At 48.2% G+C, this 14,623-nt stretch overlaps 1 protein-coding gene across 6 annotated transcripts in view; it reads left to right on the plus strand.

The window, feature by feature from the left end:
• SKAP1 (src kinase associated phosphoprotein 1) overlaps positions 1–14,623 on the plus strand; it is a 157,760-nt gene that overhangs the window by 30,878 nt on the left and 112,259 nt on the right. For 5 of the 6 annotated variants that reach the window (XM_054088450.1, XM_054088449.1, XM_054088451.1 and 2 more), the window contains one exon: positions 1,552–1,668. The exons of the other annotated variant lie outside the window; for it this stretch is intronic. In XM_054088450.1, the coding sequence (XP_053944425.1) occupies positions 1,552–1,668 (117 nt within the window). The remainder of the gene's footprint in view (positions 1–1,551; positions 1,669–14,623) is intronic. 6 annotated transcript variants of the gene reach the window in all.

The raw sequence follows: 14,623 nt of genomic DNA on the forward strand, positions 1-14,623 counted from the left end.
CCAAAAGGAGGAAAGCTGTTTTCTTGAATTTCCTTTTTCTCCTGAATCCAATGTTCCACACTGTGTGCTGGGATGGTTGCTGGAAGCATAGACCATAGAGCTGGGAGAGGATTTGATTACTCCTTGGCCTCTTCCCCTGTTAGGAAAGTTGTAATGGCTTAAAGGGTGGGTGGCCAGGGCCCCCTCTGTCCTGTCATTAACTCCATACGCCTCTGTTAAATTGCAAAGTCAAATCTCCATTGTGGTTTTTTTTTTTTAAGACCTTTGAGCTTATAGCATCAGCAACGCCGTTGTGGTGTCTGGCACCTGGTGTGCTTTGTTTTCCAAAGAACTGCTCTGTGAGAGGACAATCCTGTGTGCGTTGTGTTCTTCACAGCCACATTGTTCCTTTTTGGTGAAGAGTTGAAGTTTTCTTGAAAATGTACCCTTGACTGTGGGACCGTGGAGTCTCGGAGAGCTTCGTGCTCAGAGCAAGAGAGGGAAGGTTGCAACCTGGGATGCTGAAAGTTAAACCTATTGAAAATGTTGTGTCGTGTCTTTCTGCAGCTGGAGACTCAACGGCGTCTCCACTGCGTTTCTCAGTGGAAGGAAGAGCACGTAACCCTCCGTTCCAGGCCTTGGTACCCTTTCATCAGCGCTTGATTTAAACCCTGGGGCACAGCTCCTCTGTTTGCTGAGCTAAAACTTGGCTTTAGTGTGTGAACACAATCAGCATCAGCTGAAAACTCACCTTTCTTGCTGTTTGTTGTGTGTTGAATGAATAAGCAGCTGTCTTTGCCTCTCTTATCAGCAGCCTGGGTTGTGTATGTGTGTTCAGGAAATGTAAGGGAAAAGCTTGAAAGACCACTTTTTGGGGTTTGCTTTGTTTGGGCTGAGCAGTATTTTCTTCTACAGGTAGGCCAGCTGCCTTCCATTGATATTAAAGGTTGATATTAACATCTGTCACTGTGGTGTCTAAGTACCTTCTGCATAAAATCCAATCTTGGTCGCAAATTCCCCAGCGAAATGTCTGCCTCCAGAGAGATTTGATGCAATGTTGAGTATGGGGAGGGAAGAGCTCCTGCCTCTGTACACAGACACAGTGCTCTGTTAAGAGAGTCAATCTTTATTCCCCTACCATCCTTCAATTGAGGATCTCGAAGGTTTTTTTCCTACCATAAAGGAAGATTCTTCGTTCTAGTGAAGCAGGTAGAGTCCTTCATTTCACAGGTAGATGATTTATGCAGAGGTCATGAACTGAGGGCGAGAACAAGGAGTTGGATGTAGCTGTGGTAGTGTGGCCTCAGTGTGGCCGGTGTTTCCAGCCTCATCCTTGGATGTCCTCCAGGTGTGAAATCTGTATGTATCCAGCACAAGTGTTCTTGCAGCAGGAATGTGCTGCCTTGCCCCTAAATGAGAAGTCTGGCCTTAATCACACGAAAGTGGGTTTGGGTTTTGTAGACAACGTCAGTGGAAGGTGGGAACCAGGAGGAAACACATCTTACACTGTAGGCAATAAGATTTGAATTTAGAAACGTGTTCTCTTCGCTAAAGTCGTGCTCTCCTTTCTAGGAGAGGATCAACATGATGCTATCTTTGGACAGGACAGTTCTGATGAAAATCAGAGTTGGAGTTTGGCTCCTTCCATGGCATCTGATGCTTCACTTCCATCGGACCTCCAGGATGACGGTAAGTCACTGATGCTTTTTGAAGTTCTTGGTTGAAGAAGATAGAAAGAAGAGTGTGATCTAGTATGACTTCTTTGGTGTCTGTCATCCATCTCATAACGCAGAAAATATTTTTTTTTTTGTTGGCTCGTACCTGTTTTGTCAATGACCCTGAGAAGTTCAGGCAGTCCTGACTTTTTAATTTAGCGCTGCTGAAGTTAAATGTATTTCTGGATTGTCTTGGTACAAACGAGTTGGTTGTTCTATTTTGGATTTGCAACAGTGATGGAAAGAGCAGAATTCAGCCTAGTGGCTTGCGTTTCCCGAAGTTAACGTGTGACATCTGGGTGCATTTCTCTTACTGTAAAGAGTCTGTGTCTTCTCAGATCCTGTCCTTCCCACCCCTTTTGAAGATTATACCTCTTTAAATTGCCTTGATTTGGAGAGGTGTTTTGGGGACTTCTTAGTGCTTGAGGATCTTCTAGTGCTTGCAAGTGTAGAAGGGCTTCTAGCTGAGCAGTGGATGAGAGCTTGCGTCTGAGACCAAGGGCGCCTTCCGAAGCATTAAACATCAGCTGGGGGCTTTCTGGGTTAAGAGTTGCTGCCATGCTCACATCTGCTTGTGACCGTTGGTTTAGAAGTGGTGGATTTGTGATCTGCTGTTGAAACTGCAGCCTACAGAGCTGTGATTGCTCTGATCTTCTCAGGGGTTATCTTTGGGCCCTAGTGAAAGCTTGACTGCTTTGGTCTCAGATTCTCAATCTCCCGCTCCCCACAGATCTTGTTTCCTCCTCCTCTTTCACTTCCCTTGCACTTTTCCCCCATGCCTTGTCGTTCCTCTTTCATTTTCTCTGCTCCCATCCCTCGTCTTCTCTGTTGGTAGTCATCAGTCAAGGATACAAAGAAATGAGGATTTATTTGGGATGAGGCCATAAGAGTTCATGGGCACCAAAGTTAACTTCTTCACATGGTGCAGAACGCTTGATATATTGGCTGTACGTGTTGATTCCTGCTGTAAAATAAATGGCTTCATTTAGACTGATTAGAGACAAGGTTGATCTGATAGTAACTGCAGCATTAAAAGAGGCGTGGAGCTTGGGATTGGTTATTTTAAATAATCCGTGTGCTCAGATACGATGCACTTACGCAGAGCGCAGATGGAGAACGTGTGACAAGGATAATGGATGTTGGCCTAAATGGGACATGAAAGGGTGCTGAGGACCTCAAGCTTGGCCTCGTCAAGCGGGCGATGTCTTTATGAAGTCTAGGGTTTCTCCTTGCGTGTTTATTAAGCTTGTCTGAGGAGGTATTTGCTTTGCTAACTCTGAGTGGTGGTTTTTGGCAGCTCTGCGGGGCAGAGTTTGACATAACACTTGCAAGGTATGCAAACACTTGGCACCGCTGGAAGTTTTCAGACACAGATGAAATGCCAGCCTCGATGGAAGGGTGCCCAAAGGAGTGAACGGCGAGGAGATTGATAACACAGAGAAATTACATACTACAAAAAGAGGGGGAGGGAAGGCTGGCATGGAGAGCGGCTACATTAAAATGAAGTGTTAGTTCTTGGAAACTACGAGTGCCGAGTAACAGCAAATCATGGGCTTGACTGTGTGTGTTCGCTTGGGATGAAAGTGGAGCAATTTTGGCTGATGAGATGCAGGCTGTCGGTAGTCTCAAACAGTAACATTAAAGAGAAAAAGAGCTGAACACAGGATTTTGGGCCATTTTCCATTCCCTGCCATGGTTTCCAGGGGCATCACCGTAAGGAATGTTTGTGGGTGTCTGCCTGTGGGACGGGTTTGGAGCAGAGTTATGATTTCCTCTGAGTTTTTGGATTTCTGTGATGACTTCGATCAGATTTTTGTTTATTTGAGGATTTTTTTGCCTGCTTGTTTTCTTGTGCTTACGTTTTCTCTATAGAAGGTGAAGGCCCAGTGATTCTCTTTTTACTGGCAGCAGGTCTCTGGTTGGGGTGATGCTCGCATCTGCCTCTCCTTGCTACGAAACCAAAGGAGTTTGGAGGTGGGGGAATGCCACCTCTGTCCATTTTGAGCCACCTTTTCCTTGCTTGCTCTGAACTTCTTGTGGGAATTGGAGAACCTTCAGAGTCGTCTCTGGAGGGAGAGAGAAGGGCTGAGAGGATTGGGGATGACTTTACTCAATGAGGCATGGCCCTGCTCTATCAGATCGTCCCTAATGAGTGATTAGGAAGGTAATGTTTGTACAGGGCTGGAAGGCTGGGAAGTGCTGTGGAAGTGCTCAGTACTGTTAGAATGATAAGTATTTCTTAGGAGACACTTTGCAGGTAATGGACTCTGTCCAGACCACTTGAAGACTTCAAAAATGTTCTGTCTCTTAATCTGGTGGATCACTTAATTTGCTGGTGTTTGTTCATTTAGTTTTACTGGAGCACAAGGCAGATACCACCGAGTCCTAAGGGGTAGGGGTTGTGCGTCTTTAATATCCAGTGCTTCTGGCTGTTGCTTAAGCAGTCGGGGTTTCCCTTGGCTCCAGAGCGGTGCTTCCATGATCATTCCAAAGCGTTAGAGCTCTTGCTGAGGGATGCTGAGCCAAGATTCAAATGATTCGCTCCATGTCATGGCAAGATCATATGGAGCTGAGGGGCGAGGGACCCTGTAGCCTCTGCCCCACGCCGGGCTGTCGGCTGTGCTGCTGTCAGTCACAGCAACACAAGCAACAATACATCATGGAGTTACGGAATGCTTTGGGTTGGAAGAGATCTCAAAGCCCATCCAGTTCCAACTGATCTTCCCAGGCTGCCCAGAGCAGTGGTGGCTGCCCCATCCCTGGAAGTGTTCAAGGCCGGGTTGGATGGAGCTTTGAGCGCCCAGATCCAGCGGGAGGTGTCCCTGCCCATGGCAGGGCTTAGAACTGGATGGGCTTTGAGGTCACTTCCAACCCAAACCACTTTGTGGCTCTGTGATGATGCTGGTGAGCCGGCTCGCGACTCCAGGGGAGAGGGCTGTAAACATCTTTTGGGAGTTTCTGCCCTGGTCCCTGGCAGACTCCAGCTGTGTGGGACAGCTTGAGTCCCACTCTTCGAGTGTGTCCCGTTTTCTCTCTTGGTGGTATTTTTGAGCACCAAATCCTTTCTCGCGTTCGGAACGACAGATGCGCCCCTGCTTTTAGGAGGTCCTCACTTCTACACCTACAGCTTCTGCTTTTATTTCCCCGGTGCTTCCTACAAGTTTCGAAACTCTAAGGAATGACTTCCTAAACATGGACTGAATTGCTTTGAAAATCCGGCCTGTGGGAACGTTTCCAGTGGCACCTGGAGGAGCTGGGGATGGGGAAGGGAATGTGTGGGGTGTGAATATAGGTGTGTGAGGAGGTGCGCTGCACAGTGCGGGCACGCGGGGTGCGGGAGGGGGCAGATCGGGTGGGTGATGCGGGAGTGGGTGTCCAGGTGGGTGAACCTTGGAGGTGCTGGTGGTGTGCAGGATGGGTGCTGGGAGGTGTCAGTGGGCAATGTCCAGGAGGGGCTGCGGGGGGGCGCACAGTATGCAAGGAGGGGGTGTCAGGGCTGTACTGTGTGTGTGCAGGGGATGCACGGTGTGCAGAGGGGTGCGGGGCGGGGAAAAGGGGGGTGCACAATGTGCGGAGGGGGCAGGGAGGGGGTGTGGGTTGGTATTATTGCTGGGGAGGTACAGGGTGCGGGGAGGGGAGCGCGGGGGGGCGTAGAGTGTGCAAGGAGGTATGGGGGGGTTCACAGGGTGTGGGGAAGGGGGTGCAGGGGAATGCACAATGTTCTGGGGGGTGCGGGGCGGTGCAGTGGGTGCAGAGTGTGTGTGGGGTGCAGGGCTGCACAGTGTGTGGGGGCTGCACGGTGTGGGGGGCTGTACAGTGGGGAGGGGCTGCACAGTTGGGGGGCTGCACAGGGTGCACAGTGTGTGGGGGCTGCACGGTGTGGGGGGGCTGCAGAGGGTGCACAGTGCGGGGGGGGGCTGCACAGTGTGGGGGGGGGCAGCGGTGTTGGCGCAGCGGAGTTCTGCAGCGCCCCCGTGTGGTTCGGGGCGGCAGCGCAGCCGCAGCTCCCGTGTTGGGCGCTTTCCCCTTTTTTTGTTACTTTTATCCTTAAAACTCCCAGGACCAACAAACGCCCCCCCGCCTCCCCAAATCCCCAACCTCGTAACCGAATATTTTCCGCGAATTCCTTCTTCCCACCGCGGAAGCTTCGGCAGCTCAGTGTGGGCTTGAATTAAGCCCCCGCGTGGCTTCAGTAATCCTGAATTTTGGTTTTTCCAAACCAAAAATGGGAATTGCTGGTTTCTGCCTCGCCGACAGCCCCGTGTCCGCCGCGCTGGGATGTGCTGTGGTGCTGAGTGACGGGTGCAGGCAGGGCAGTGGCCCGGAGCGCTCAGCTGTGCCCGAAGGAGCCGCTGCCCAAATTTCAGGGGTGATGAGAAAATGCGTGAAATGAGATCCAGGCTAAGAACCTGTTTCAGAAACGCTGAGTTCGAGAGTGTCTACAGATCAAACCCTGGATGCCCGCAGATGAGTGGAGATACTTCTTGTGCTGGAGTTGAAAGCTTTACATTTTTCTTTTCTAATGCCATTAGCAGCAATTACCTCTGCCTCCTCGGTGCTCCGAAATGGCTTTTGCTGTTTTGACGAGGTTATTAGAAACTTGCTCTTGATGGACTTTTAAGGCTTATGAACTAGCACAGTAAACATTTGGGGCAGGGGTTTGCGGTGAGTGCGATTGCTGCCAGGGGTGACCTGGCTCCTTTCCTTACCCATCCCCGGCATCATCCGAAGGAGCCCAGAGGTTAAAGCAGAGGTCGGTTATTTCTCCTCATTCCTTGCCATGGCCTCGAGTAGGTTCTACCAGTTCAGTGTGAGTTTTGCCAAGGGGAGGAGAACGAGCACAAATCTGTGTGTAAGAAAACATATTTCTAAAGAATATCTACTTATACTCTACGAGAATTTGTAAAGAAATCACCTCCCTGAAAGCCACAGAGCTCGTGTTCTTTGATTTATCATTTTCTGAATGGAAACGCACCAAAACATTAGCGCTTTCAAGCCTGGCGTGATAACGTCTCTGGCGTTGTGCAAATGAGTTCCTGGAAGGGAGCTCCGGCTGGTCAAAAGGTTTGGCTGTGCTTTACACACAGCAACTCGGTTCCCCTCCGTATTAAGGATTATTTGTTTGGGGTGGAGAGGAGGAAGATGGGTGGCTTGCGGGCTGCCGAAAATAGATGCATGAATTATATAGGAGAGGCCTTTGTGGAGATCAAGCGGCAGTGGGAGGAACGCTACCAAGGTTTTCAGCTTTCATTTAAAACAAACAAGCAAAAAAAACCCCAACCCAAAGTGGCTTCTTGTTCTCAGTTGGGATTTTGGAGCTACAGCGAATTGTAGCACAAGTAATTGCTTCTGAAATCCTCTCTGCCTCGCGGCTGCACTCCCGTTTCCTGGGCCTCAAGCACGGTGCCAGTCCTGAGGGCAAGGCCAGCCCGCAGGTTTGTGGGTACCTGTTTTGAGCTCATTTTGACTCAAACAGAGACATCTGGAAGTTGGACTGAGGCTGGTTTTGAGCTAAGGGTGTGTGGAAGAGCGGTGGTTGCGAGCGCCTTGTGGCTGGTCTCGTCTCCCCCCTTATCTCCCCCTAAAAAAAGCAGTTCTTCATTAGGAAGTGTAACACATGGGCACCAACTGCGGGAGGACCGGAGAGTGAGACCCATCCAGGCTGGCAGCCTGGACCTTGTAGGGATAGGGCTGCCTGGTGGCTCCTTAGCGCGTTTTGGGACGTAATCCCGACACAAACCAGATTGGGAGCCAAAATGTTTTGGTCCAGCCCATCCCTATAGCTCACGCCTCTAAAGGGGATGCGGATTCCTGGTGGTTATTTGTGATGGAGGACTCAACCTCAGGACTCAACCGCTGGCTTTGAAAGCACGAATTGCTTTTACACAAAATAGTGTGTTTGGGATTCAGCCTTTGGGTGTCGCACGCCTTGGTTTGTGGTTTGGAAGGGGATTTCTGCCCAGCCACTGGGATGTTTATTTGGTTTCCAAGATGAGATTCTCAAGTAATTCCTTGATCGCAAGAGCTTTTAAGCAAAACAAAAATGTTATGAAACATGTGGTGTAAAACCCCAGCAGTTCTGTGCGGCCCAGACAGGAGATATAACTCAAATCGCCTAGAAGTCAGGGAAATGCCGATAACTTATTAATGTGGCTTTTCTGAAGCAAATATCCTGCCCTCTTTGCTGGTTGCCGACAGGGAAAAAGCGTAATTAAAGTTCCTTTGTATTGCTTTCAAAGTGCACTATCAGATGAATAGATTTATTTTCCTACCTTGAGGAAAGTCTTTAACGACAAGGTGTTATTTAGATTTTTTAGTAAGCGGCTTTACAACAGCGAGCGTGCGTGGAAATGAGCGTTGGCTTAGGATCACCACTTAAAATTAATTGTGGTGGAGAATGCCCTCAGCCCGTCAATTATTTCAGCGGGGGCTCTGTATGCGGGCGCCTTTGCGCCGATGCTTTCGGGTACGTGGTCCTGGCTGGGGTGACAGCTGTCAGGAGCCAGGATGGAGCTTCCTCTCGTGGCGAATCGCATGTTCGTTGTGTCAAACACACGTGAATTATCAATGCGCAACTTACAGTTGTGTGGGGGGCTGGGATAACGTATGCACCCGCCTCCTGAAGGCTTGTTTATTCATGAGGATGGAAATCCAGGGCATAAATGCTTTGTGTCTCCGAATTCTCCCCAGCAGAGGGATCAATATGCAGGAAATGTAAGTTAACAAAGTGCTGGGGTGGAACTTGATTACAGCTTCTCTTCTGCCCTCTTTTAAAAGGAAGTGATTCCAGTTTCCTAAATTATCACACAATACCGTCTCTGTTTCTCACAGCACTTTCTCCAGAGGAGGAGTGCTCGGAGGACAGGATGCCGAGGTGTGGTGGTTGGGCAGGTCCCAATTTTGGATCAGCGGAAACAGCCTCGGGATGCCCAGAGCCGCCGGCTGACACCAGGGACCCCGCTGTGCCTTGGGAAGTGGGGTTTCGCCCTTGCAGAGGTGCCAGTGGTTGAGCGTGCTTGGTGGCAGCGGTGGCAGGGTTACAGCAAAGCCAGATTGGACGTTCCTTCACCAAATACGTGCATAGTGAGACAATGTTTGGTGGGTTCTGTGTGCCTCCAGGAACAAGGGGAAGAGATGCTCTGGATTATGTGCCTGAAATATGTTGGGGTGATAGCAAAGATTTGGGGTTTGGTTTATTCACATTAGAATTTTGAGTGTGCTGAGGCCACAGCAGAGGAGGTGAAGGAGACTCCTCTGCTCGACTGACAAGATGACCTGTCTGCAACCAGGGTAAACTTCATTCCTTTGTGGGACACGTTTGTGTTACAGCTCAAGGACAAAAAGGCAAACAGAATATATGCTATTCCCTTGTAGACGTGCACGCAGAGCCTCGGGGCCCTTCCGCCTGGGGGAGAAGCAAAATCTCTTCTAAATAAAAACAGCCTCATCCCACAGACACGTCCTGAGTGTTGTCTGCTCACCTGGGTGGAACTTCTCCTGGGAATAATCATGATTAGACTTGTATCTTGCAGGATCAATCTTGAAACAAATCCTGAAATACAAAATTCCCAGCTGGGAGAAATAGTGGGGACAGCAATAAAAGCCCCTGCTATAAATACGTTAACACGTGCTGAACTACGACCGACTTCATTTCAGCTTAAGCATGTGCTTAAGTGCGTGGTTCAGTGTGAGCCACAGGGAATACATGGAATTATTACTCGGGTTATGTAGTGCTGAAAATCACTGTGTGCAAAAATAAAGCCACTGTCCTGAAGAATTTAATTTAAAGACTGGTTATAAGAAGTTTTAAAGTGAAATGCGTTGCAGGGCAACTGGAGGGAAGAAAAGGCCTCTTTGTTTTTTCCTTTTCATTGCTTTTATTTCTCCTCTAAATGTAAGGAGTCAAGTACAACTTTACTCAGCAGGCTTCTCCCTCGAGTCGTTGTAGCTGCCGTTGGGGTTACTCGAGCAGAGAGGCTACTCTGGATGTTCTGTCGTTGCCACTCTGCACGAAGGCATTTTGCGTGTCTGCACACACGTGTATTTTATAGAGTAGCTTTGTTTAAGGCTTACGGTGATGAACTACTTCTTAAACCAGCTTAAACTTTTATTATTTAACCCTCGGAGCGAGGTGGCAGTTGAAAGAGATGGGGTGTCCAGATTGATTTTTGGTCCGTGGTGAAGGGTGGCTGGGAGTGCGCGGGCGCATACCTCCGTGCGGCGGGGGCAGAGCCGGTGGGCACTGAGCAAACACGGGGACTTCTAATCCAGTGTCATGGGAAGAGCAGCCGAAACAATCGGCATCATCCTTCACCCTGATAATGCTTTCTCACCAACTAATAGCTCCTTGTTCATCAAGGAAACGAATGTGTGCAGAGGTGACACGCTCTTCACCTACTGCTCTTTGTTCTAGGGTCCTCCAGACTGATTGTATCAGCTCCAGCACTGACAAATATCCCCCCAAACTTTAACACTATGTAAAATTGAGTTATGGGGTTTTAAGGTTAGACTCCTCTGGCTGAAGGTTGATTGTCTCCAAGAGATAAAGAAATCAGTACTCAACAATAACAAAATCTTTGCCATAGGATAATGCCTCTTATTGAGCTCACAGCTCTCTTTATTTGGTTACAAAGCTTCACCCCCATTTTTTTTTCCTGCGCTCATAGGTTAAAGTGGGGGCTGCTCTTTGAAATTGGTGAATTGCTGCTGTTCCTCTCTCCACCCTCATCCTGTGCTTGAACAAACGCTCCGGCAGATAGATCAATTCCTTGAAACATCCCATCACCCGGGGCCGTGTCTCTGCAGATCCAGTTTTTAACTGAGTTGCCCTCGCAGTGGCACCTTCCTGGCATGAAGCACTGAAAGATGCTGCTGGCACTTGGGCGGCTTTTGGCGAGAGAGGCTTTGATGGCTTTGCCTGGGCGACCCTAAAGAGCTCAGTAGGCAAATCAAAGAGCAGTAGGAGAAGACCAGATTCATTTGTTGGAGTGGAGGAAATAATTCTCTTAGAGCTGGGGCTGATGTGGAGTGCGAGTGGTTTGACCCAGGTCCAGCGAGGAGCCGGTGGTGTAGGTGACAGTCGCATCTTAATGCCTCGAAGCCCCAAACACCTCGTTCAGATTCTCTGGCCAAAGAACTGTTTTGCATTTGGTAATGAGACTTGGCCATCTGCTATAGATGAAAAAGGTCTGGTATCGCTCTGCTGAGGATCAAAGCATTAAAATGATGGAATTGGAGGGAAGAAATGGGAGGTTTATTTAACTTGAAACTGATGGTATGTGGGGCAAAGGCATTCAGTGCTGAGACGGTATTATGGTGCGGGCAACAAGAGGCTGCCAAGAGATGCTTAGAGGGGCTGTGCTGACAATGGGTGAAGAAGTCACAAAACCCAAGGGAGGACAAAATTTAGTGGAGTGAAGCTCCCCGTGCTCTCTGAACTCCTTCCAAATCCTGGAAGTACTCTGCCTTTCTTGATAAACACCTGATGCATGAGGTATGTGGAGAAGACATGTGTGATAGGGATGAACTTTCCTTAAAGATTTGGAGCAGGCACGCGGTTGGTGTCAGTCTTTGAACTTATATATGGGGTGATGCTCTCCATCCGCCATAGCTTGTATTGCTCTTTTACCCACTTTTTGGTTACCTAAAAAGACAGCACTCTGCTGTCCCCCAAAGGCTGTGGTCTGTAGGCATCTGCAGGAGAGCTCTTTGGCTCAGTGGAGCTTTCAAATCTACCCTGATTTCTGCTTCCTTAAACTTCATTCATATCCTTATGCTTCAAAGCAGACCTGATTATTCCAGAGAGCCATGGACTACAGGATGAGTTCAGAGATCCCCTGCCTCTGGACCTTGGAGAGAAATGGTTTCCATCCTGTTCCCCTGTGTACCCTTCGTGTGGTCAGTGCTTGCGGTGTGAGTTGCCAAGCTTGTGGGCCAGATCCGGTGTTGGGGTTGAGCCTGTATCGATGTTGCATCACTGCTGTTATCCTGACCCCCCTCCTCTTGACAACAAAGGTCCCTCACCCTTTGTACCATACAACCAGATTATTTTTGAGATCCTCAGCCACACTGCACAAGTTCTTATTTTCTCCCATTTTACTCCAGCTCATTCCCTGATGCTGGAGGTGCCCCAGATTCCTTTTTTTTGTTGTTTGTTTTTGTTGCCCCACTTTATTCTTTAGTAGGATGAATCTCATTTTATTATTCTATCCATATTCTTAACCTCTCTGTGTCCCCCACTATTATTTCCTCTGCTTTCACTAGATATTTGCATTACCACCTAATTTAGTATCTTCCTGCTCATTGAATTAATGGACTGTTTACTCGCCTTAGATAAAACAGGGACTCATACCCTGCAGTACCCCAACACAGACGCTTCTCCCCCACGTGACAGAAACTCATTTATCACCAGCTTTTGTCTGTGGCCCTTGGGCCAATTTTCAGGCTGTGACGATTGCTTCTCTCTGAGCTTGAGGTAAATTAATTTTTTCAGTGAGATTTGCTGTGGCACCACATCAAACGCTCAGTAAAGTCTCCAGATATATTGCATCTTCCCCATTACTCTGGCTCTGCTAATTTTGTAGCTTGATCAGAAAGGCTGACCGTGTGTGCCTAAGGTCATTTGCTCTTCACAAACCCAAAGGCTGCTTGTTGCTAAGAAGACAATTATTACTAGGTGCTCATAAAGTTGTTTAGTCCCTTTTTTCACCTGTTTTTTTAATCTCTTCTGTTATTTTACGAGTGTGCCATTAGATTTGCCACAACATTTTTTGGCTTCACCTTGGTATTGTATTTTTAAACTTTGGTGCTACCTTTGATTATCGCCCTCTCCGTATTTCTGAGTCCTCTTGGGAGAAAGGGGCAGTGGTTTGGCAACTTTGAGAACTTTGTTATTGTAATTCCTGTAAGACTTCGTGCAAATGGAGATCAGTGGGAAGGAAAGCACAGCCATAGAAGTACAAAAGAATAAATGGGCGTATTTGCCTACCCCTTTCCGTGCTCCCACCCCTGTCCTAGCTCTGGTCTAGGAAGCCCATGGCTACCTGAGTGTAACCTCTGTAGCCATCAAGGAGCAGAACATGACTTTGGCTCCCTTGAGTTGTGATGGCTTCTTCCAGGAGGGTGAGACATCCTCACTGCCTACATTTAGCTATCTTTGTCATCTAGTGGATGTCAGGGTGGTGGTGCTCCTCTTAAGATGGAGTTTCCAGTTTGTTTTCTGCCAAATTTGATTTGAAGTCGCTTTATTTTCACCCTTCCTTCCTCCAATTTAGGAGCAATCTAGTTGGCAAAAAGATACCCATAAGCTTTTCTTTTCAAACGCACTTGGAATAAGTTGATCAGAAATGCTTTGATTTTACATTTAAGGTCTTGCAAAGCTATTCTTGCTTTGTTTAAGAAAATAAAACAACCCAACAACAGAAAAGCAAAGCAGGACGATTGAAAAACACATGAACTTTTATGATGGCAAACTAACCAGCCCTATCAAGGGAAAAAGTCAAGCCAGATGATATCAGTATTTGAATATTCCCTTTTCTGCCCTTTCTTTGATATGCAAACTTGCTGCTGATCAAAGAACTCTGGGAGGAAGAGGACAATAGTGTGGATCGCGGTGACTTTGGATTTTGGTTCCTTGGTTTGATCTCATGATGGCTGGGGTAGGCTTGGGGATGGTGCTGAGCACCGCTCTCCTCCCCTCCCCCTGGGTCTTCCAGTTCAACCCCTGAATTCACGGATCAGCAGGGGAGCTGAGCTGTCTGAGCCAGGGGCACCAGCGCAAGCCCTGAGGTTGCAGAAACTGCCATAAAACGGCTATAGCTCTGCTGTCTACAAAGCCTCCATCCCTCCTGGGTACCCCAGTATGCTAAATCTGTGGGTTCAGGCTTGGGGCAGGTGGTAGGATTTGCTCCTTTAATCTTCAGTGTCTATTTATTACAGTGGAGCTCCAGGGCATCTGAGCATGGCCTTTCTCGCCAAGAGACCATAACAAATGGATGCACTACCTCTTTGACACAGAACCGAGCTTTGCGCACCACCTATCTGTGCGATTCGGCGCTGGCTCTTTCTGTCTCCGCTTCTTCTTTTGTTGTGGTGCTCATAAAACCGAAGAGGGAGCAGGAAGGGATTTGAATGCAAAGAGCAGCTCTGGTTGACTGTCCCCACCTGCCTTCCCTTTCCTGGGGGGCTTCCTGGCCAGTCCTTGGCTCATTTTTCATGGGAGGGGGATGCTCACCTTGTGGATGAGAAACTGCTCTGCCCCAGGCCATGGGACCATAACTCGGAGTAACCCTTTTCCCTTTGTTTACTCTTAGGTATTGAACCCTTTTGCAATTGCTAATTATTTTTCAATTGCCCAAGACAAATGAGAAGGTTAGGGAGGTGCCATTTCTCACTGACCCTGCCTGTCAATTGCTGGGACTCTTTATTAATGTTGGAGCTGCGTTTGTTAGACTTTTCTTGGTGGTTTTAAAGAATAAGAGGGAAACGTCTTGAACCGTAGAAGTAATTTAAGCCTTTTTCTGTCTCTGACCACCATCAGATATGAGCGAGGTAAGGATACTGGTGAGGAGTTCCATCCTCTCATTGCAAATTAATCCTATTTTTAAGGGAAAATCTCTCCTCAAAGAAGGTGGGGATCCACAGTAAACCTCGGCCTCACGGAAGAATGTGCAACACTCCCGTCCTACTCTTCTGGAGGATAATTTAAATCTTAATGCAGTGATAGTTTGTGGTACTGCCCCAATACAAAACCTGTTTTGCACCAAGTTATGGCTCTGAAGATCTTGCAGGCAAACAGACGAGGTAAAGGATGACAAGGGGGTGATGTTAGAGGAGCATAAGGTGATTTGAGTCCAACACAGAGGTAATGTCGGGCTAGGATCAGCCCAGCACCCTGCAACTTCCCGTTGGAGATTGGGAAGGTGAATGAT

Source organism: Cuculus canorus, chromosome 25, assembly GCF_017976375.1.
Source record: "Cuculus canorus isolate bCucCan1 chromosome 25, bCucCan1.pri, whole genome shotgun sequence".
In the NCBI taxonomy this organism is placed as follows: Eukaryota; Metazoa; Chordata; class Aves; order Cuculiformes; family Cuculidae; genus Cuculus; species Cuculus canorus.